This window comes from Camellia sinensis, chromosome 9 (assembly GCF_055761805.1).
Source record: "Camellia sinensis isolate YWXY chromosome 9, ASM5576180v1, whole genome shotgun sequence".
Lineage (NCBI taxonomy): Eukaryota > Viridiplantae > Streptophyta > Magnoliopsida > Ericales > Theaceae > Camellia > Camellia sinensis.
In genome coordinates this window covers 5,977,564-6,001,360 of record NC_138969.1, presented here as the reverse complement: position 1 = coordinate 6,001,360, position 23,797 = coordinate 5,977,564, and the positions used below count along the sequence as shown (strand labels likewise).

At 32.7% G+C, this 23,797-nt stretch overlaps 2 protein-coding genes and 1 long non-coding RNA gene across 4 annotated transcripts in view; 1 reads left to right on the top strand and 2 right to left on the bottom strand.

Annotated features, from left to right (window-relative positions):
- Positions 1-1,911: 1,911 nt before the first annotated feature.
- On the top strand, positions 1,912-5,872 carry LOC145798467 (uncharacterized). The gene is made up of 2 exons (XR_014339343.1): positions 1,912-2,209; positions 5,602-5,872. It is a non-coding gene; the product is annotated as an uncharacterized LOC145798467 (long non-coding RNA).
- An 11,636-nt stretch (positions 5,873-17,508) lies between these two features.
- On the bottom strand, positions 17,509-23,458 carry LOC114293505 (small RNA-binding protein 11, chloroplastic). 2 transcript variants are annotated; one of them, XM_082886048.1, is made up of 5 exons: positions 23,258-23,458; positions 20,997-21,065; positions 20,776-20,882; positions 20,503-20,682; positions 17,509-17,831 (listed from the first exon to the last, which is right to left on the bottom strand). In XM_082886048.1, the coding sequence occupies exons 1-5, from the start codon at positions 23,409-23,411 to the stop codon at positions 17,769-17,771; spliced, it is 573 nt and encodes a 190-aa protein (XP_082742174.1). In that variant the 5' UTR covers positions 23,412-23,458; the 3' UTR covers positions 17,509-17,768. The 2 variants fall into 2 exon arrangements, with proteins under 2 accessions (XP_082742174.1, XP_082742175.1); XM_082886049.1 differs by lacking the exon at positions 17,509-17,831 and adding an exon at positions 17,918-18,955.
- The window catches only part of LOC114260033 (small RNA-binding protein 11, chloroplastic-like), a 47,297-nt gene continuing 43,791 nt past the window's right edge, over positions 20,292-23,797 (bottom strand). Inside the window, exon 5 of the mRNA XM_082886050.1 lies at positions 20,292-20,599. Within this exon, the coding sequence (XP_082742176.1) occupies positions 20,567-20,599 (33 nt within the window). The 3' untranslated portion in view covers positions 20,292-20,566. The remainder of the gene's footprint in view (positions 20,600-23,797) is intronic.

Sequence of the window (23,797 nt, the reverse complement as noted above, 5' to 3'; positions counted from 1 at the left end):
ATCTTGAACAGCGTATTGATGGAAGGAAGGCAAGTGGATCTTCGAAGGCACTTGGGCGAGTGCAGATCTTGACGTACAGGTACGGATCGTCTTCCTTTACACAGCCGATAGAGAGCCGTTGGACTGCCTTGAATGATTTTCTTTGTATCACAGAGATAGGTCAGAAAAGGCAAGTGGGTCTTCGAAGGCACTTGGGCGAGTGCAGATCTTGACGTACAAGTGCGGATCGTCTTCCTTCACATAGCCGATAGAGAGCCGTTGGACTGCCTTGAATGATTTTCTTTGTATCACAGAGATAGGTCAGAGAGGTTCTTTTGAGAGAGGGAAGACAGAAGATGCGTTTTCAGAGAAGTTTTGAGAGAGAGAAGTTCTAAAACGTGTTCTAAGATGAGTCTCAGAGAATATTTCAGAAATAGGTTTGCCAAACGTGTTTTGGTACTTTTTTCTCTCAAAAATTGTTTCTGAAATACAAACCAAACAAGCCCTCTATTCTTCTTCTATACTATTTAAATATTATTTCTGTAGTGTATGAGTATAACAACACCCAAGTGTATTCTATCACTATAACAAAAACATACTTTAGTGGCACTACACTAGTGGCATATTTTTAGAAAATGTCACAAAAAATGATATTTAGTGGCACGTTTTTGAAAAATGCCACAAAACGACAAACATAAAAGGCTCTAGTAACATTTCAACGAACAAGTGTCACAAAATTACAACAAAAACATACTTTAGTGGCACTACACTAGTGGCATATTTTTAGAAAATGCCACAAAAATGATATTTAGTGGCACGTTTTTGAAAAATGCCACAAAACGACAAACATAAAAGGCTCTAGTGACATTTCAATGAACAAGTGTCACAAAACTACAACAAAAACACACTTTATTGACACTATACTAGTGGCATGTTTTCAGAAAATGCCACAAAAATAATATTTGGTGACACATTTAGATAAATGCCACAAAGCCACAAACATATAAGGCTCTAGTGACATTTCAATAAAGAAACGTCATATCAATTTTATGGCATTTTATAAAATAATGACACAAGAAATTTTTTTAGTGACATTTGTCAACAGATACCACTAAACTTTAATAGCAATGACATTTTTAAAAAAATGTCACTAAACTAGGTAAGTGCAAGCTACTTTCTATGGCATTAGGTGAAAAGTGTCATAAACAATATTTTATAGTATTTTGAAAAATGCCATTGAGCTAAAAAAATTCCAACCTATCTAATGGCATTTTTTGAAAAAACAAAAAATGCCAATATATTTTCAAAATTTATTTCAATTGATTATAATTATTGGATAAATTACATCAATAATCCTTATATTTTATTGTTCTATATAGTTTTAATTGACTAAATTTTGATACTTAATTTAGATTTTACGTAAATTTAGTCCAATTGATGTAAAATCTTTAGGGTCTTTGATAGAAAATTTTCAATGGATTGGTTAAGGTTAAGTCACTGAATTGACCAGTATTTTGTTTTACTCCCAAAACAATGACAGATTGCATTTGTCATAAAAAAATCAATCAATTTGATCAATTTGAGACAAAATTTAAAATTCAAGGTTAAAATCAATTCAATTGAAATTACAAATATTAAAATGACATAATAGTCAAAATAGAGGGACTAATAGTGTAATTAACCGAAATTGTTAGCATTTGTTAATGACTATGTGACATATGTCATTTTTTTAGAGATTAAATAATAAATTTGCTCAATTCGTTGAGTTAGCCTCAACAAATTAAGTAATCATTTTTTATCAAAAATATTAACTGTATTATTAATTACACTAAATTGACACAAAATTTAAAATTAGAATTACAATTAATTTAATAAAAAATATAAGGACCAATATTAATATTTACTTTTATATTTAAAATATCAACAAACTCATTCTCCACTTGTTTTTTTTTTTTTTCCTTTTATGTTATACGACAAAGGAAATAACGCAACTGAAGAAATGAATCAAATTTGATACAGCAAAATCCGCATACCAGATCGACCTAGAGACCGAGAAGGAAGTCCAAAAATTCTGAATTTGGTGAAGTAAATTTGATTTTGGCGGGTCAAAGAGGCGGGAGCCAAATCATGAAGCAAGGGTTTATCATTCTATATCTTTCATTCCATCCTTATCTATCATCTACAGCACAAATTCGCTGTGTTTTCATCTTCTACGATCAGAGTTCATTAGGTATTCGTTCTCTCTTTCTCACACTCATCAAACACACACAATACCTCTATCTTTCTCACTTATTTATGATCTTCTTGTTGTAGGCATAAAACTTGATACAATCTGAAAATCTAATTTTGTAACTCATGAATTTAATAATTTTCATCTTTTAGTATAAAAGGTTAGTTGTAATTTATTATTATTGTATTTATGTTGTGATTGTGTATAATGTCTTCCAAGTGTTTGTTTAAATGCTTCAGTGGAATTTTGCATTAGGTTGCTCTGTTTTTTTAACAAATTACTCAGTTAGATGAACATGAATTTTGATATCAAAAGACCCCGTATTATCTAAATAAATGTTTTTGTCCTCAAGTTTAGATTACCAATGTTATGAAATGGAAGGACATGTACACTGATTTATGCAGCTGTCGTGTATGCTTTGGATTATATTTATTATACTATATTTTGAGGGTGTTACAGTTCCTCTTGGCCTTGGAAATCCACATGTTGCTATTATGTGTCCCCCAAAGTCACAAACTTGATAGGATAGGTAAAGCCAAATATGGTGTGATGAGGTAGCAAGGCAGCAACACAACATTTTTCCTTTCTGTTTTTAGGTTCTGAACCATTCACTTCCATTTTGTTGCATTTATATCGTCCTCTAAATCTTAATAAATTTTTGTGGACCATTATAGATGTGCTCACATGATCATAGCTTTCTATAGGCTTGTCCAGCTTCAAGACTATATGGCCCATGTATGGGCATGCTGTTCACATTTTGGTATAAACGTAGTAGATTAATGTGTTTATCATACGAAAATTTAAATGCAAAGCACTTGAGTTTATTTGAACAAAATTATATTAATATAAGCATGTCACTAGTCCAGTGATCACAAAATTATACAAGTTAGACAAATACCTGATTAAAATCCCCGGTATGGTAGAGCACTACAGCCAAAAGACTATATGCGCCTGCTGCCATTCGATGAGAAGGGCCACAGACTGACACAAGTTGCTGAACCAATGCACATGTATAACATCTTGACATAATTTTAAAATATATACAGTACTTTTAAATTATTCTACATGCTTGGTTGTGGTCCCTTCACCTAAGAATGCTTGCTGACATGATCTCCTTTATTGCTATTATTATATACTCGAAAATTAACAAATGAATAAAATTATGAAACAGAGGTGGAAAATGGAGGCCATTGAGAAATGTGATGTGATGGTGTACATGAGTTCAATACACTTTCTACATAGCGTCCACAGCTTCTGAAGTCTCTAGTTGCCCGACAACACTCAACTTTTGCTTCATTGCACAAATGCTTCCTGAAATTGAAACAAGGAGCAGAAAATGATTCACAATACAATGGGCAAGTGCTTAACAATCTAAATAACAGAGTCTGTATCTTGTAAGAACATAGAAAGTGGATCGTCCTATGCAATTTCTCAACTTAGAATGTACGTAAAGAAGGTGTCCTTTAACTGACCATTGATCTGATCAAAGAAAATAATCCAAAATTCCAGTCAATGCACACTGTCAAAAACAGATTCTCACAAAAGCCTGATCAAGAACTAATGGCAATTAAGTCTCTTCAACATATACCCAATTTCACTTTTCAGGCCTCACAATAAAGTTATTTTGATCTTTATACCCTGAATTCTACTCAAACCAATCGCACCTTCAATGACCGGAGCTCACAGAGGTGGCTCAACCGCTAGGCCACATAGTCAGATACCTAAGGCCTATCTCAACAAATTCTTACTACCGAAGCCCCCAATTTTTCAAAAGCCTAGCGAGATAAGGCCTCATTTTGATGTTTGGCCTAAAGTCTCCAAAAATCTTGAGCCACTAAGCTCATAAGGGGTGAGTGGTTCCAAGTGCCCTCACTGAACTCAATATTTTCTATTTTATATACTATAATTTTAAAAAATGATTCGATAAATATACTGTAAATCCCAAGTCCCAACCATCTTGTAAATATTTATTGCAGGATTCACAACAGAATCACTTCAATACTCAAATTTTGCACAAAATGAATTCAAATTTCCAGAAACAAATTTCCTTAAATTACATTGTTACTAGAAACGCAATTGAACCTAATAAAAACAACAGTCTATACACTTACATACAAATGAAACCTTAATTAAGGCCCTGTTTGGGAACTCAAGTTGGGGCTAAAATTGTTAATAAAAATAAAAATAAAAATATTATAATAGTCAATAACCATCAACTTAACTATAAAAAAAATTCACAAATAATCCCAAACATAACTTTTTTTCATTTCATAAAATAGTTAAAAAATTGAAAATCAACCAAAGTAGTTAAGTTCCTAAATGAGGCCTAAATCCCTCCCAATCTCTCTATTTAATTTGAGCATTAGAGTGTGTTGGGCACACAGCATACGAGTGTCCAACAAAGACTCACCGTCTCTTGTAATTTCATTGGATCAAGTCAGGGTTATACAAATTGAAATATGTTCAAATCATACATCAATTAATAAAAAAATTCTTCAAAAAAGAATAGAAGAGAAAGTCGTTTTCTACCTTTCGGCTCTCATTTTGCCACGCAGTATGGGGTGGACAAGGAATGAGGAAATATGAAAATGATATATTTGAAGTGTTTTGAGAATATGGTAAAAAATGATTTTTTTAATTTTTAATCAAGTTTTTGACTTATTTAGACAAGTGATTTGGGATGTTGGTAAAAAGCTACTTTTGACTTTTTTGATTAATATTTATTTATGATGTCAAATCACAATAAATTGATCAAACTATCCCCATTCAATTTAAAATATTCACAACTTCACCTATGTAGCACATTTTGACCCATTAGGGTATAATTGTAATTTTACCAGTGGCTGAAAACCAACTTCCCAAATGTCTTTAAATACAAAAAAGCTAAGAAATTTCAAAAAAAAATTCTGTGTTTTGAAATTTCTTTGATTTGCTTAATCTCTCTGTATTTTTAAATTTTTCTGATTTGAAATTTTTTTTGTTTACTCACAATAGGTTATTAATTTAGGTTACTTGTTTGATTTTCACTAATTAGATGTCTCCTTATGTGTAATTTTCCCTTTGAGATGAATTTTCTTTGACACTAAGATGTCCCTTTTAGATTCATTTTCTTTGAACACATTGGACTCCCTTTCTCTTTGTGCATTGCCTGATTTTTTTTAGTTAGTTGTCTCTTTGATTTTCTTTCAAATTTTCTCTGACATTTGAATTTTTCCTGCACACATTAAACTCCCACTAATTTATGTTACTTGTTTGATTTTCACTGATTTGTTGTCTTCTTGTTCTAAATTTTCTTTGGCATCTATATTTTCTTTGACCACAGTAGAGTCTAATTTCTTTTTGTGATATAATTAAATGGTTATCGATATCCGATCAACGTGATTTTTTTGCAGGGATAATGTACTCGATGGTTCTACATATTGAACGATTTGGATTATCGCCATGGACCCGAATCAGGGCCTAACAATGCCAACCTACACCCTTCAATTACTGGAGAGGAGCTGTATCCATATTTTTTTGCTTAAAATATTATCTTTCCAGGATATTTTGGTGATGAGTTTACATAGTTTTGTGATTTATATGTTTTTATGTAATATTTAATTTTGCTCTTTTACAGTTGATATCTAATTTATTTTTTTAATAAAAAATTTGAATAATTCAACATTTTATTTTGTTTTGTTTGTGAGTTGGCAGTAGAATATTATTTTTATCATAATAAAACATAGTTTTCAATTATATAATACTTATTGATTTTTCGCTATAGTTGTTTTTGATTTATTTGTTCATTTAAATGAATTATTTTTATTTTTTTGGTTATCAAAATTTTATTGAAAATAAATAAGAAAAGACAATCAGTGCAGATAATATTAAACCTAAAATCATAACACATCATATGTTTTGCAGTCCTACTTTTAAGTTATTCATTTTAAATTACATACACCCGTACATCGCACGAGTCACCATTAATAAATTATAAGTCAATAAAAAAAAAAAAAAGTTAGATCGCAATGTCACTTGGGCAGAGCCACAATCCTCTGAATTTAACATCCTGTTTGGATCGTGAAAAAAAAATAAATAAATAAATAAATTGATTGTATTTTTATATTATCATATTTAGATGAATATAAAAAAGTAAATTATGTGACACAGAAAATAAAGGGGATTTTCGTCCTTTGCAATTTAATAGACAATTTTTGTATTATGAAAAATTCATAATTAATTAAATCTATTTTTCACAAAATCTCAACACTTTTGCTGATAAATGAAACAGATCCTTAATCATGTAAAATGTTTGGATAAAAAAAATGAATTAATTTGATGGCTAGTGATTTGACTAAATCACCTCGTCCAAACGGAGTGTAAATGAATTAGCCATCAAATTATAAGGTTATTGATTTGAAGAGAAATAATAATAAATAAATAAAAGTAAAGAAAAAGATAACTCTTTTTTCGATATTTAATTTACAAGTTATATGAAAAAGAATGAGAAAAATAATTCTATTATTTTATATGTTTCATTTATCAGCAAAATGATAAAATTTGGTGATAAATAAATTTGATTAATTATGAATTCTTCATAATATGACAATGGTCCATTAAAATGCAAAGGAAGAAAATCCCCTTTATTTTCTATGTCACATTTTTATTTTTTTATTCATCTAAATATGATAATGTAAAAATATAATAATTTATCCAAACCGGATTTTTTTTTTTTTCGAAGATGGGATCCAGACAGGGTGTCAATCAAGAGGATTGTTGCTCAGCCTAAGAGACATCGGTGACCTAATTCTTTTTTTTAAATATTTTGGATAAATTACAAATACACTCTCTGAGATTTGAAGAATTATAAGATATATTTGGTTTAGATTTGTAGAGTAATTTTGGGAAAAAATTTCTAAAAAAATTTGTTTGGTTTGTAAATTTTCCAAAATAATTTCCAAAATCACTTTATCTCTCTTACCTATCAATCAATTACTTTTTCTCTCTCTTCTCTCCTTCTTAAACACTTTTTCTTTTTTTTTGAACACCTAAGCTTTCAATTAAAGAGGCAAATTGGGTACATCAGAAGTAAGAAAAGAAACTAGAGGAGCAGGAGGGCATACAGCCCAAGTTATAGGTAATGTCTTAGAAAAACAAGCCTTAGCAACCCAGTGCACTGCTGCATTGTTGAGTCTGCTTGTCCAGGAAAAAGATAAAGAGTGTGTGGAAGCAAGTCCTCGAATGTCCAGAATAATGGCACTATACTCCCATGGTGGCACTGTTTCAGATACGTAGAGGGAGATCACCGATTTGTTGTCGCTTTCGATTTCCACTCACGAGAGATTAAGAGCTTTAGCCATGAGACACGCTAGACGCACTGAATGTGCCTCAGCTTGTGCTGCAGACGAAGCCTTGCAAGTTTGAGTAGAACCAGTCAGAAGGTTGCCCTTTGAATCTCAAAGGATTGCAGCCAAGGCAGCTGATGAGGAAGACTGACAAAAAGCTGCATCACAATTGAATTTGACGCTGGTGTGGGAAGGTGACTGCCAACCTAAATGGGAAGGACGGTTGGGGACGGCAGAGGCCTGATTGTGAGGGTTGAAAGAGCCAATTAGAGCGTCATGTTCCTGCCAGAAGTGAGTTATCTTTTGCAATGTAACATGAGGGTCGACCACTTGATGATTAAAAACAAAATCATTTCTAGATTTCCAGATGAACCAGGCAATAGTGGCAGCTGAGCTGATGATGCGTTTGGATTCAATCTTCGAATTACCTCCCTGCAAAAGGTCATTGGTCCACCTTGTCACATTTGCAATCGAGCCAGGATTCGCTAACATATTTAGAGAGCTACCGAACCAAACAACTTTTGTCCATGGGCATTCGAACAGGAGATGCTCCACAGATTCATCGTCTTTCCTGCAAATAGGACATTCACCCGAAGCTGCACATTTACGTCGAAACAGACCCAGCTTTGTTGCCAACAAATTATGACAGACTCTCCACCAAAAGTGACGGATTTTGGGAGGGATATCAAGAGCCCAAATGGAGTTCCAAAAATCTGTACCAAGGATGAGAGATCCGGAGGGCTTAGAAGGGCCATTGGAGTTGTGGCATATCTGCTTTGCTAAGGCATAGCCGGACTTAACGGAGTAAACTCCCGATGGATTGTGGTGCCAAATTAAAAGATCATCTCTGTGAACTGCTGCAATGGGGATGGTAAGGACAACCTCTAAATCTTCTTGTGAAAGCCATTCTTTGAGAAAATCATGTTTCCATATAAGAAAATGACATTAGATATTTATATATAGATGAAATATAGGTGTGCCAACAACATTTCCAAAGTCAAAAACAGAAAAAGAATAGGGGGAATTAGAATTTTTGTTTAATTAGAAACAATTAAAAAATAAATAAAACTACAAATAAAAATTAATATTTATCAATGGAAAAAATTTCAAAACAAAAAATTTATTTTTGTACAGAAATAAAGCAACAAGTGTTTTCAAACTTTTTATTATCTTTATTTTTGAAAATATTAAAAATAGCAACTGAAAACATAACCAAGTAATTTAATTCCTTACATAGAGAGAGTATATTAGTTTTCTCAAGTCTCATTTGTTAGGTTTTGTTCTTGGCAATCCCGTTTAACAAAGATTTCTATAAGAAGTTGGTTTTCTTTCAAAACCAGGATTACTTTGGAATTCTTTGAGAAGTTGGTTTTCTTCCAACACCAGGATTACTTTTGGTTTTCTATAAGTAGTTGGTTTTCTCTCAAAACTAGATTAATTCCTCCAGATCTTCTTTGTGAATATTAAGGTTTATATCTGGAGATATTTTGTTTTCTTTGATGTTTTATTGAGTATTCAACTCATGGTTTAAAGAGAGTACATCAAAAGTTTTGTTTGGTATACACAAGAAAGAGAGAGTTGTTCTTCGGTGGATTCTGAAGAATTCGAGCCTGAAGTTTCGGTGGATTCTGGAGTGACTCATTGTAAAGACAATTCTGAGGTGAAGACGTGGTTGGAAGAGGCACATAGAGGTTGGTTCAATTAGGCGTGGATTCGCTAGGTAATTGAGAGTATACCTGTGTAATTCCTTTATATCTTCTTAGTGGATTGTTTTGTGGCTGTTGGCCGTGGTTTTTTATCACAATTGGAGGTGTCCAATTGTGATTTTTCCACGTAAAATCATTGTGTTGATTTGTCTTGATTGTTTGATTAGGATTGTTATATACTGCTTAAAATTGATACATAATCACAAATCAACATCTAGGGGATTTCTAGATTTTTCAATTGGTATCAGAGCAGGTCGTTCTATTTTTTTTAAAAAAAAAGATCTTTTAGAACGCTCTATTTTTTAAAAAAAAAAAAACAAATTCTTTTAGAACGAGATTTTGTTTGATTTGTGATAATGGATACAATTCGTGAGGAAAATTCTATGATTCGACCATCCCTACTTGACGGATCCAATTATTCTTTTTGAAAAGCTCGGATGAGATCGTTTTTAAAATCTATTGATGAAAAAGTTTGGCAATCTGTCATGTATGGGTGGACTGAACCAACGATTACTATTGATGGAGTAACTTTCCCCAAACCAACTGATAAGTGGGACACAACTGATTACCGAAATAGTAGCTGGAATAGTAAAGCTATCAATTCTCTCTTTTGCGTTGTCACACCTGAAGAGTTTAGTCGAATTTGTAATTGTGAAGTAGCAAAAGAGGCTTGGGATATCTTACAAACTATTCATGAGGGCACTCCTTCTGTTAAACGCTCAAAACTTTAAAGGCTCACGTCTAGTTTCGAAAACCTTTCAATGAAAGATAGTGAGACCTTTGATAAATTTTATGCGAAGTTGAGTGACATTGTTAATTCCAATTTCAATTTAGGTGAAAAAAAATACCAGAATCCAAAGTTGTGGGAAAAATTTTGAGATCCTTACCCGATCGGTTCCAACCAAAAGTTACGGTTATTGAGGAGGCTCAAGATGTTGACACTTTTAAGCTGGATCACTTGGTTGGAAATCTCCAAACTTATGAGGCACATAGGAATTTCAAAAAGAAACAAAAAGATATTGCTTTTAGTAGTGCTCATAAAGTGGTTGAGGATTCTGATAAGAATTGTGAGATATATTCCAAGATTATGGCTGCTTTTGTTAAATAATTTAAAAAATCGTTTTTGAATAAAAATCCTAATCTTTTGAAATCTACTCATTCTCATAAATCCAAAGGCAAAGATAAAGTCAAAATTAATTCTATAGCCAAGAAGGAGAAAGGAAAGATACAAGGGAACTTTGAAAGTGTCCAATGCTATGAATGCCAAGGATTTGGTCACTTTGCTTCAGAATGCCCCACTCGTTTGAAGAAGAAGAAAGCTCTCGCTATCACTTGGGATGATGAATCAGAATCTGATGAAGATGATAGTGACAATGAAGATCAAGGCGAAGAGGGACATAAACAATTCCTTGCTTTCATGGCGGCTTCCGAAACTGAAGGACAAATAGAGTCTTCGAAGAGGTCAGTTGAGAATACCACTAATGATGAATCCTCGAAGAGTGATCATGAAGAGCTTAAGCAAGCTTATGAAAAATTGTATAAGGAGTCTCTTATCTTATTCAAATTGAATGAGAAACTCACAAAGAAACTCAAAGCATGTGAAAGTGAGAATGTCAAACTTAAGGAGGAGATTTCCGAGACTCGGATTAATGCCATCAAGATAGCTGATGATCGACAAGCTCTTTGTGCAAAACTGTTGACTTGTGAGAGAGAGGAATGAGTTACAAGAAACCCATGTCATGTATGAAGAAAAAATTGAATCTCTCGAGATGTCTCAAGTTGCTTTGGAAGAACTAATGATCAAGAAAGATGAAGAGCTAAAGTGTGCTATGGCTACCATTGGTCTTTGGAACAAAGGATCAAAGACTTTGGACAATATCATTGGGTTTCAACAAATTTGTTCGGACAAGAGTGGCATTAGCTTTGGTGATAAGAAAGATAAAAAACAGAGTGCTTCCACATCTCATGATACAAGAACTCAAGGAAAGGGAGAACAAAAAATTCAACATGAGGATGGACTTCTCAAACTTCCTAGAGTTAGTAAGGTAAAAGAAAAGAAGGTACACCCTGTTTTTATTTGTCATCATTGTGGTATGCATGGTCATATTCGCCCTTATTGTTATAAATTGCATGGGAGAGTGTCTCATAAAGATGGAAGAAATTCTAATATCTCAAGGGGTAGGAGACACTTCATTGGTCATAAGGAGGTTAAGGGTCATAATAAACCTTGCTATTTTGATTTGCTTGAGACCAAACATGAACAGAGGTTGTGTTTACCTATACCTAGGAATAGGAAGTTAAAAACCATGTCAAGACGGGTTCTCATTGAAGGGGAAGGGAACCATAACGTCAAGACACCACCCAAAAACCGCAATTCTCACAACTTTGTTCATACTAAAGCGGTTTGGGTGAGAAAACTTGACTTGTATTAATTTGTTTGTTTTTTTTCTTTTTGAGTCTTTTAATGTGTGCATGTTCCTTTTCTGTTTTGCTTTGTTTAGAAAAAGAAAAAAATAATAATAATAATAAAATCCAAAAAGATTTTCTAGTATGATTTTGCTAACTTGAAATTTTTTGAATAGTCCTTGGTGCATATTGGAATTGATAAGAAATATCCATTACATGTTAATATGTGTGTGCTTTCTGTGGTCATTACTCATTTTGGAGTGTGTGTTTTTTTATTAGTATGTCTCATTCTGTACACACTCTTGGATTAGCAAATATCGGAGTCTTCTGACTTAGTGATTTTTTTTTTCCTATGGATTTCTGGCATTGTATCTCTTGCTTTTCTAGAGGAATTGACCTATACTAACATATCATGGGTGATGTTGAGTCTCTTAACCACCTTCCATCTTTTTGCATCTCCATGGCTTTCCCCTCTATTGTTTGTAGTCCAGCCATGAGGAAAAGGCTACCTCAGAGTCACTAACCAGGCCATCCTTATTATATCCATACTTCTCTGGTTCGGTTTCCATACTCTTGGGCGTGTCAGCCGCCAATGAGTGTGCAAAAGAAAGAAAAAATGCGCAAAAGAAAGAAAAAAGTGCAAAAGAAAGAAAAAAATGTGCAAAAGAAAGAAAAGAAAAAGATGTGAAAAAAAAATAGAGGAAAAGATAAAGGATTCATTGATTGAGGGGGAGCCTCCGCTTTTACTCACCAAATACCCCTTGATTCCTAGTGGTTTGACTTTCCTTAGTTGTGCTTAGATTCTCTTGTCAGAGGTCCAACTTTTATATCACTACTAGGATTTGAATCTTGTGTTTGTCAAACTCCAAGAGTCACACATACACTTTTATCATGGGATCTATGCTTTTCACATAATGCATCACTTTCTTTCATGAGAATTTTCTAGAGGCTGTGCACATTGTGTTTTCAAGTAATTGTGCTTCTTGGATAATCTTGTGTGTTTTAAGGTACAAATCTGAAATTTCCTGCTTGCTCCACCATATTATTGTGTGCCGTTTTCTTCTTGTTCTTTGTTTTTAGTGAGGGGGAGTTTGGTGTATCATTACAAGAGTTTGTTAGCATAATCACTTTGATTTGTTTTATAAGGGAGTTTGACATTAGTTGGTTTGTGTGTTGCTATCCACTACTTGTTTTTTTGCTTACATCTCGCAGGTTATTAATTCATGTTTTCATGCTACATGTTCTTAAAATCTCCAAGTCGCATCTATTCATGTTTTCCATCTCATATTTCAAGATAATCTTGTCATATGATTATTACTTTTTCATATACTCTTGTGGGACTAATAGTTGTTTTGGAGATTGTGGCACTAATAATTGTTTTGCAGATCATGACCTTGAGAAAGAAGTTGGCTTTTGTTTGCTGTAATGGGTTGGGGTGTTTTGGATTTTATTTGTTAGGTGTGTTTTGTCACGGCATTGCCAAAGGGGGAGATTGTTAAGTTTTATTCTTGGCAATCCCGTTTGAGAAGGATTTCTATAAGAAGTTGGTTTTCTTCCAAAACCAGGATTACTTTGGAGTTCTTTAAGAAGTTGGTTTTCTTCCAACACCAGGATTACTTTTGGTTTTCTATAAGTAGTTGGTTTTCTTCCAAAACTAGATTAATTCCTCCAGATCTTCTTTGTGGATATTAAGGTTTATATTTGGGGATATTTTGTTTTCTTTGATGTTTTATTGAGTATTCAACTCATGGTTTAAAGAGAGTACATCAAAGGTTTTGTTTGTTATACACAAGAAAGAGAGAGTTGTTCTTCGGTGGATTCTGAAAAATTCGAGCCTGAAGCTTCGGTGGATTCTGGAGTGGCTCATTTTAAAGACAATTTCGAGGTGAAGACGGGGTTGGAAAAGGCACATAAAGGTTGGTTCAATTAGGCGTGGATTCGCTAGGTAATTGAGAGTATACTTGTGTAATTCTTTTATCATCATGACTATATTCTATCCACCATCACCATGGGCCATCAACCACCACCACTCACTTTTAGCAACCAACTTTGGTAGCCACCTCCCACCGATAGTTATCACATCCGTCCAGTCTCCACTGTCAACTCCTACCGCCATCAATTCACCAAAATATGGTTTTTTATTTTATTTTCATTTTTTTTAAAAACATTTTGTACACCACCAATTAAATTTTCTGTTTACAAAAACAAAAACCTATTTCCTAATTGTTACTATTATTATTATTATTATTATTATTATTATTATTATTATTCTGCTGGGTCCTAATTGTTATTAAAATTAACAATGTTAACAAGAGACCCAGATACACCCTATCTAAAAAAGAAAGAAAAAAAAAAAAAAAGAGACCCACATAGCAGCAAATTTGAATTTGGACCACGAATATATATGCTTACCACGGAGCGGTTTAATTGGCCCAAAGGCCTCAACATAAATAAAGCCCAAATGAAACCAAAGTTCACCAGCTCATAAAGAAACATTGTGAAGTTATTTGCTGAGTATGACATATCTGGATAAGGTCACTCGGGTCGGGTCATATAGACCCTAACGCAGTGCCCCGAGATTGTACAAGGTTTGCAAACCTAAATGGGGTTATTTACATTAGGATTGGCCTCCCTTGTAGGTTTTTTTTTTTTAACAAAAAAAAAAAAAAAAAGATGTTCTCAAGTATTATCACTACATTCGTGAGCTCAAGTTCTGAAGTAATCGGTTACTAGCCTAATTTAAGTTAACCCACATAAATGGATCCACAACCAAAGTACCAATGGATTAGTGAGATGAGCATACAATTTACATAAGTAAAAATAAAAATAAATAATAAATAAATTAATATCATAATAATATGTATGTTACTTAAATAGTAAGAGTGTTCTTAATGAAACTCAAAATATTTGATTCAAATTTTGTTCACGTTTTTTAATAATAATTTTTTATTGGGTAAATTATATTGACACCTCCTGATATTTCTATTAATACAGATCCTCCTCACATTTGAAAAATTACATTTCCCTCCCTGAGATTTGTAATCTCATTACAAATTGCTTCATAGATTGCTGATGTCATGTCCTAAAATTTTCTAAATGACAATCTTGCCATTTTTTTCTACCATTTCTTCTTCTTATCATCATGACTATATTCTATAACTCCCCATCATTAAATTCTACCTGAACATATTCTTATCGAGTGATAACATACAACTATAAATTTTATATTGAATTTTCAAACACAATGATAATATAACTTAATAGTGACCTTTCACTTTAAAACAAAACACCTATAAACATAATTTATATTTACAATAATATCACTATCACAATATTTTGGTGATATTTGTTGTACAAATTTTTATATATGAATATAATTTTTCATTTTTATTTCCACCATTATATCTAGATTAGATCAATTTAATCTATATATATATTTAAAAAGTATAAAATTTGTACAATTTTTTTTTTAAAAAAAATCCATTGAATATAACAAAATAAGATAAGGTATTAAATTTTTATATTTTTTTGTATTTGGTGAATTTTTTTTTAAAAAAAATACAAAATATTATATTTCTCAAGTATATCTAAATTTAGTGTATCTAAAAAAAAAATGGCTTAAAATATTAAAAAATGATATTTATTAGAAAATCATTTTTCAAGTATTTGTATTCTGATTAGTCCATAAGATATTCTTGTATTCTAATAAGTTCTATTATTTGAACATTTGATCTATCAAATCCTAATTCTCACATTTAAGGTATTTTTATAAGCATTTCTACCCTTACAAATATTTTTTCAACAGTTAGTAATTTGATAATGTGAACATTCATATTTTACAATGTGAATATTCACATTAATAGTGTGAATATTCACATTGACATGTTAACATTCACATTGACGGTGTGAACATTCACATTAATGGTATGAATATTCACATCACGGAATATTCACACTGTAAATGTGAATATTATTAAAGGTATTTTAGTAATTATGCCACTCATAGGGCTTATTGGAATATAAGAAAATAATGTGAACTAAATGGAACATAAGTTGGTGAAAAGAGATTTATGAAAAGGTGTCCCTATTAAAAATGATTTAGTAAAAATAAATAAAAAATAAAAAACTCAATTTTTTCGTGTGAGTTAAAGCAAAAAAGACGATTGTTATTTTTCTTAAAATGAACGAAATATCTGTATTATTTCATTATTTTATATGTATAAAGGTGAAGGGGCAAATAGTTATTTTAATCTAATAAGGGGTAAGTATAATTTTTCAAATGTAAGGGAGAGATTCATATTAAACAAAAACCTCAGGGGGTGTCAATTTAATTTATTTTTTTATTTTAGACTAGATAAAGCTGTCACGTGGCATGACGTGAAGGTTGACACCAAATCCAACTTTCACTTAATATAAAAGATAGATGATCCAAATTCAAGGGTGTTGTTCACGCTCGTGAGATTCACCAAGAATCTTATTTCGATGATTCAAACTGTTTATTTTTTAATAATGCATAATTTGGATTCAAGGGTATTGTCCAGACTAGTGAAGCTCACCACAACTGTTATTTCAATAATTCAAATCGTTTATTTTGTAGAGTCCTTTGTGTATATAATCCACACAAAAAATTAGGTTGATCTAATATTCGTAGACTATTTAATTTATTGTGTTTGTCGTAAAAAAAATTTAAAAAAAAATGAATGACCTATTTTTAAAAACATACTTATATTCTTTTTTTTTTCTTTTTTCTTTTTTGAGTCAAATATGATATATTATATAAACTACAATTATCTGATAAACCCTTCTCTTTTTTTTCTTCTTCTTTTTTTTTTTTTTTTTTTTTGGTAATATATTGATATGCCCCTATGTTAAGATATCGACTAGCCACTCTATTTCACACTAGAAGAAACGAATAATGAAATATTAATATATTGATATTGTTTTAAAATGTTCATTACCCAGAAACCAAAGTCATTGAGATTTTATTGATCAGCAATCCCAATGATCTTCTTGAGAACTTCTTTACGAAATTTTGTGTTTGATTTCGATTTGCCCTCATTTATAGAGAGTTAAGGCTACCAAAATTACCTGTCATGAATAAATAATTCACCTCTTTAAATGATACTTTTCAAATGAATAAATAATTTAATATTATTTATGATTCAGAATATTCATTTTTTGTTTCTACAGAGTAGGGAGAGAGTATTCTATCCAATTGTGTATGGGGCAGACCCAACGGGGGCGCAAGATAGCAGTGATGCAATACAGAGTGTATTGGAGGATGCTTTACAAGTGCAAAATGGGATTGAATTGTTGCCTGGAATCAAAGATTTGGGTGGTGTTGTCATTGATTTGCAAGGTGGCAATTACTTGATCTCTAAACCCATAAGGTTCCCTTCTGGTATTGGCAATTTCCTGGTACCCCTCTCTCTCTCTCTCTCTCTCTCTCTCTCTCTGGGAGTCGCATGGCGCAAACGTTTTGCTTTTGTTTCAAACCTTTTTTAATTTTATTTTTGCACTGATTGATCTAAAGAGTTTTGGTGATCTGTTTGATTTTATTTCTGATTGTTGAAAAAGTATAGGATAAATTACACTGAAACCCCTAAGGTTTGTCCTATTAAGTCTCAACCCATTATCACCATTATAATTAATAGTCTCATTTCATAAATCCCTACTTAAAAAAAAAAAAAAAAACTAGTAAAAAAATAGGGGAAATTACATTGGAAAAAAAAAAGTAAAGCAAAGAAAAGAAAAAAAATAAAAAAATAGAAGAAGTAAAGTAAAGCAAAACAAGAAAAAATAAAGTGTATAAATTCAATGTCTTTTTGATACTAACGTTAATTTTGTCTAAATAATTACAATGACAGGGGGGTCAGTAAAATTTTCCAAACATCAGGGGTGATATGTATTAAATCCAAACCTTAACGGTGTAAATATAATTTACTAAAAAATATAAAACACTTTTATAAAAACAAATATAAAATAGATATTTTGAAATGTTTAAAAATTATTGCCGTTCTCAAATGGGTGAAATCATCTGAAAATAATAAGTTATTTTTTCAATTTTTTCCACCAAATTAAAAAAAAAAATACAAAAAAAAATCTGAAAATCAAGACTGACCTTTAAAGTTTTTTTTTCACATCGCACATATGAGTTTTTGCCAGGTGGCCATGCCAGCATGTGTCCTGCGTTTCATGCATGAGAATGAATGCATTAACCAAAGACAGTTCTTTAATTCACATCATTAATGTCTCTTTATTCTCAACCTTTAACACCTAATATTAAATTGAGCAATTTTAGAGACGGAAAGAAATTATTAAAGTCCTCTTGTCGCATTACATGTCATACGTTACATGATATTTCATACCATTCATGACTCCATATACGATCATAAAATTGGCAGAATCTACTAACACAATACTTTGATACACACAATCTACGCCATGTGAAACCTGAAAACTTGAATAACTTTTGCTAGATACAAGGTTAATTATAAGGCTCATATTGTCCGACTTCTCTTTGAAGGGAGGATTGAATCCATGCAATTTGCCCACCACACTCATTTCAATAATTTACATTATTCATCTCTTAATACCTCATAGTGTGTAGATTACGGATTTTTTTTATTTATTAATTGAAATCACATGATACATTATATTCGTCTTAAAAATATATTATATATGTCAGTTGATATCCTTGAACTACTGCACCGCAACTAATACCGATTTGCAAGTGTTTTTCCATCTCTCTATTCATTTTCATTCTAAAATAAGCAATGTTGGCCGGGCTTTCTAGGTACAAGGAGGTAGTTTTAGAGCATCAGACACATTTCCTAGTGATAGACATCTTATTGAATTATGGGCACCAAATTCTCAGCCACTGACGAACTCTGAAGGTTACTTTGATCAAAAAAGCCCGATCTACTATGAGGACATCGCGTTCCGCGACATCCTCTTCGACTCGAGCTATCGTGGTGGAGGAATTTTTGTGATTGATTCAGCTAGGATCCGCATACATGATTGCTTCTTCATCCACTTCACCTCCGAAGGAATACTAGTGCAGAAAGGACACGAGACCTTCATCTCAACCAGCTTCCTCGGACAACGCTCAACAGTCGGTGGTGATAAAGGGGAGAGAGATTTCTCGGGCACTGCCATTGATCTTGCTAGCAATGACAATGCAGTAACAGACGTTGTCATTTTCTCAGCGGCCACGGGAATCATCTTAAGGGGTCAGGCTAACTTGCTCACAGGGGTACATTGTTACAATAAGGCAACAGTTTTTGGTGGTGTCGGGTTTCTAGTTAAATCTGCACAAAATAGAATACACAATTGTTACATGGATTATAATGCTATAGTGATTGAAGACCCATTTCAAGTTCAGGTTGCTAATGGGTTTTTCCTTGAAGATGGTAACATTGTGCTAAAGTCTATTAAAGGTAAAATCTCAGGGCTAAACATAATTAATAACATGCTTAGTGGGGAACTAAAAAATATGGTGCCAATCGTCAAGCTAGACGGGCAATTCACGAGTGTTGATCAAGTGGTGATCGATCACAACAATGTAGATGGAATGAGCCTTAAATCAACAGTTGGGAAATTGGCGGTGTCAGGAAATGGGAAGAAGTGGGTGATCGATTTTTCATCTGTGTTAGTGTTTCCTAATAAGATTAATCATGTTCATTACTCATTCTACGCTCCAGGGGTTAATGTTGTAGGGTTTCCATTACATGCAATGACCAATGTTTCGAGTAATGTTGTGGTGGTGGAGAGTGACAGGGCAGTGACTGGGGTGGTTTCTATGGTGGTTGATCAAAATAATATGGTTGGAGAGAGAAATTTTCTCATGTAATGCATATAGAAAATGTACAATTTCATCAAATTTCATAGTGAAAGTTAAAAGAAAATGTACAATTCCATCAAATTTCATAGTGAAAGTAAATGTTTTAAGAAGAGGAAGCAAATGCTTTCAAGATTATACAAAATGGAATACACTTGAGTGTTGTCATACTCATACACTATAGAAATAATATTTAAATAGTATAGAAGAAGAATAGAGAGTTTCTTGGAGATATTTTATTTTATTATTTTTTTAAAAAGTGTACCCAAACCAAACCAAGCCTTAAGTCCCATCAAATGGGGTCGGCTACATGAATCCTTCTTCTCCACGCGGCCCTATCGAAGGCCATTTCATTAGTCAAATTAAGTAGATTCATATCTCTATTTATAACGCTAGTCAACGTTAATCTAGGCCTACCCCGTCCCCTAACACTTCCATCTACCGTTACAACATCGCATCTCTTCACTACTGCCTCTGTTGGTCAAAAGTGTATAGAGCCAAAATAGAAAAAGTAATTTCTTAACTAAAATATATTAAAATTTAACTAGTTTAACAGAAATCTTCTAACAAACTTCCCCAGATCATCCTGTTTGGGTAAAGCTAAAAAAAACTATTTTTTTGGCTAAAATAAGCCAAAAGGTCAAAAGTCTGTTTGTTCTTAGCAAAAGCAAACAAATGTTGCAAATTCCCACATTCTACTCATCATGCACACAATTCTTCTTGTAGGCACATTGGTTTTCCTTTTGGGGGCTATCACGTGTTTATGATTGTTAGTTTTACTACAAACACAAAAATTCAATGCCTTGTTCACACAATTGATTTCTTCTATTGTACAAAATACCTTATCAGTAATTCAGTATATTCATTTAACAAAAAATGGCTAGCAATTCAACAACTCATTTGCTTCCAAGTAAACATTCAATGTCGTGCCTATCACATAGACAAAAAAATCATTTTTTGAAGGATCTTTCATATAAGATTGAATCAGCAATGCACAAACACTAGGCTAAGCCTAACCTGTTGCAGACTTTGCAAGCCAAACAGAAATCTGAAAAGTGATACTCCTGCTCCCTCCATTGCCTCATCTTGATTTGCAATGTTCTGCTCTTGTGGTGGTCCGGTGGTTTTTGAGTATACACCAAACGCATTGTGCCCTGGCTTTGCAAGTTCCACAAAGATCACCCTGCCATCAAAATACTGATACAAGAAAAAGGGCATTATATTAGTTTTTAAAGTTTAAGAAAAAAAATAGACAAAAATCAAGAACAAGACAAGAATAGCTAGTAAAACCTTGTGATCCATGCTTTCTAGAGCAAGCAGGGCATCGTCTTGACTAGTGTACTGAATAAAAGCATACCCCTTTGACCTCTTCGCCTTTTCATCCATAACAAGCTTAACTGTCAGTGAAACTAGATAGAATTAGCAAACTTGAAGCATGTAATGGAACAAATAGGTAGACAGGACACTTTTTTTTTTTCAATGAGCCAAGGGAAAAAATATATGAAATGTACCTTCAGCTATCTGGCAAAATTTTGAAAATTCCTTCCTTAAACAGGTCTCAGTGGTGGAATATGATAAATCTGTCATTCATGATGCAAGGGAAGAACTTATGTCCGGGCAACAATTGATGTCATCTTGAAGAGAAATAGAGAATTTGGGCATTCAACAGATACTTAAATAGTCCATTGTCCTTCACTTAGAAGTTGAGATGAGTGCATTGCATCTTTTGAAAGCATTTGAATATATGTACAACTACTCTTTTGCAAGTGTTATGCAAAACCAAACAAATACAATTTCACAATGTCCTCAGATTTAATTTATAGGATAGAGAGATTACATATGTGTCTACAAGCTACTAGATTTCCCCTAATTCTACTAGAAAGAAGACTCATAAATAGAGAAGTTTGGCTCTTTGACCATTAAGACTTTTCTATACCCAATAAAATCACAAATAACAATCCAATAATACAGCTTGACCAAAAAAAAAATTTTAAATCCCTGGATGGATCCATACTTCAGCAACCCAAATCTAGCAAAATTGAAAGTAACAAAACCACCCTTAGGGCATCCACAATGGGATAGCCAAAATTGTTTATTAAAGTGTGTTATATGACAAAAAGTGATAAAAGTGGGGCCCAAAAATGTTTGTTAAGATGTGTTAAGAGTTTGTTAATTTTAGAGAGTAAGTGATGGTGCAATGGATGTGTTAAGGGGTGTGTTAAGGTGTGTTAAGATGTGTATTATATATAGATATATATATATATATATATGTGTATATAATAAATAAAATAAATAAATAATTTAGTTTAATCAAAAATTTCAAGCCCAAAATTAAATTTCAAGTCCAAAAAAAAAAATCCCAAAAAGTTTTAAAAAAAAAAATTTGCCGTTGACCGGTCAACCCAGAAGACAAAAAACTCACTTCCCCTCCCTCGCTAGAACACTCGCTGCAGATAACAAACACACTAACAACTGACACTAACAAAGTGGACTAATACTACCCTTAACAGCTCCATTGCACGACCTAACAACAAACACTGCTAGCTAAATCTTAACAACTGACACTAACACTAGCGTTAGCAGCTCTACTGTGGATGCTCTTAACTACTAAACCAAATAAAGCCTAAATAAACATGTCAAACAGTCATGAACTAATTAAAAACATGAAATGAACACTCATGTTGATCCCACACTTAATTACAGAAGTCCTAGTGTAGTCCATGTAAAATTGGAGCCTTGCCCCTTCTTAGAATATTATGAACTAGACATCCATGTCCTAATGCATTTAGCTAAGCTAATGGTACCACATTATGCATTACAATGCAACTTCTCAATCATGAACATCTAACATGAAAATATATCAGTCATATATTGCAGGAAATTAATCTTGCGACGTTGATATTAGATGAACGATAAAGTGAAAAAAAGAAAATACTGGTACCTAGCTGTTGAATCAACTGTCAGGTTGGGTCCTTTGCCATGGAAATCCTGAGTGATTTGAAGATTTTGAAGTCTTTGTGAATGGAGTTAGATTTGAGTCCATTATTCTTTTGAATCTTTCTCCATTTTATTAAATACAAAACCGTACCTTCTTAGGCATTCTCTCTCCTCATCTAATCCGCGCAACCTAATGCAAATGCATTAGGCAAAAAATAATAATAATAATCCACCCAATTACTCAATACTACATCCAAACGTATCAATCCAATTAATTGCGTTTGATTGCGACCAAAATTTGATGTTAAGTATGTTCATGAAGTGCTTACTAAAGTAAAATTTCTAAACTTTATTGAAAAAAATAAAATCAGAATGAGCATTTATGGATAAAGGAAAGATCTTTTAATTTTTTATTTGACATTATTATACAGGAAAATGATAAGAAAGGCTTGAAATGCTCTATTCCAAAACATCTTAGGCAGTCATGCCTAGTCCATAATTCAACTTAATTGATTAGGGTTTTATTTATTTATTTATTTTCTGTGAAAACCAAAAACTACATTAGAGACATCCAATTTAACCTAAACAATATTGAATTGACAAAATGACTCTTCTTCTTAACAGAACCCATTTCCTAAGTTTTAATTTTTCACATCAAGCAAACAGCTAGTGTTCACATAACTAAATTATAAACTGGAAAGATAATCAGAAACTCAATTATTCCAAGAAGAAAATATAAATCAACCCAGCTAAATAACAGAAACATATATATATATATATATATATATCAACATAAATTACATATATAAAGCAGAAAAGGAAGAAGAAAACATACTTTTAACCATGATCTTGCTTGCGAGAGGGAAATCGAAGAGTGAGGAGGAGGCATGAAGCTTTAAAGATTTGGGTTTAGTTCGAAATTTAAGAGACGCGACAATATTGGGTTGGGGAGTTACAGAGGAACCGAACCAAACTCCTGTAACAGACATAAGGAAATTTTGATGTGTGAATTATCTCGGTGTGTTCTGCTTTTGGGGGTATTATTGAGTGTCAAAAGCAGACAGAACCTAAGGCCGCGTTTGGTTAGCTGCAATGGGGGTATGATATGATATGAGTGTCAAAAGCACACAGAACCGCAATGGGGGTAGTTAAGGGTGGTTTTGTTACTTTCAATTTTGCTAGATTTGGGTTGTAGAAGTATGGATCCACCCAGGGATTTTAAATTTTTTTTTTGGTCAAGCTGTATTATTGGATTGTTATTTGTGATTTTATTGGGTATAGAAAAGTCTTAATGGTCAAAGAGCCAAACTTCTCCATTTCTGAGTCTTCTTTCTAGTAGAATTAGGGGAAATCTAGTAGCCTGTAGACACATATG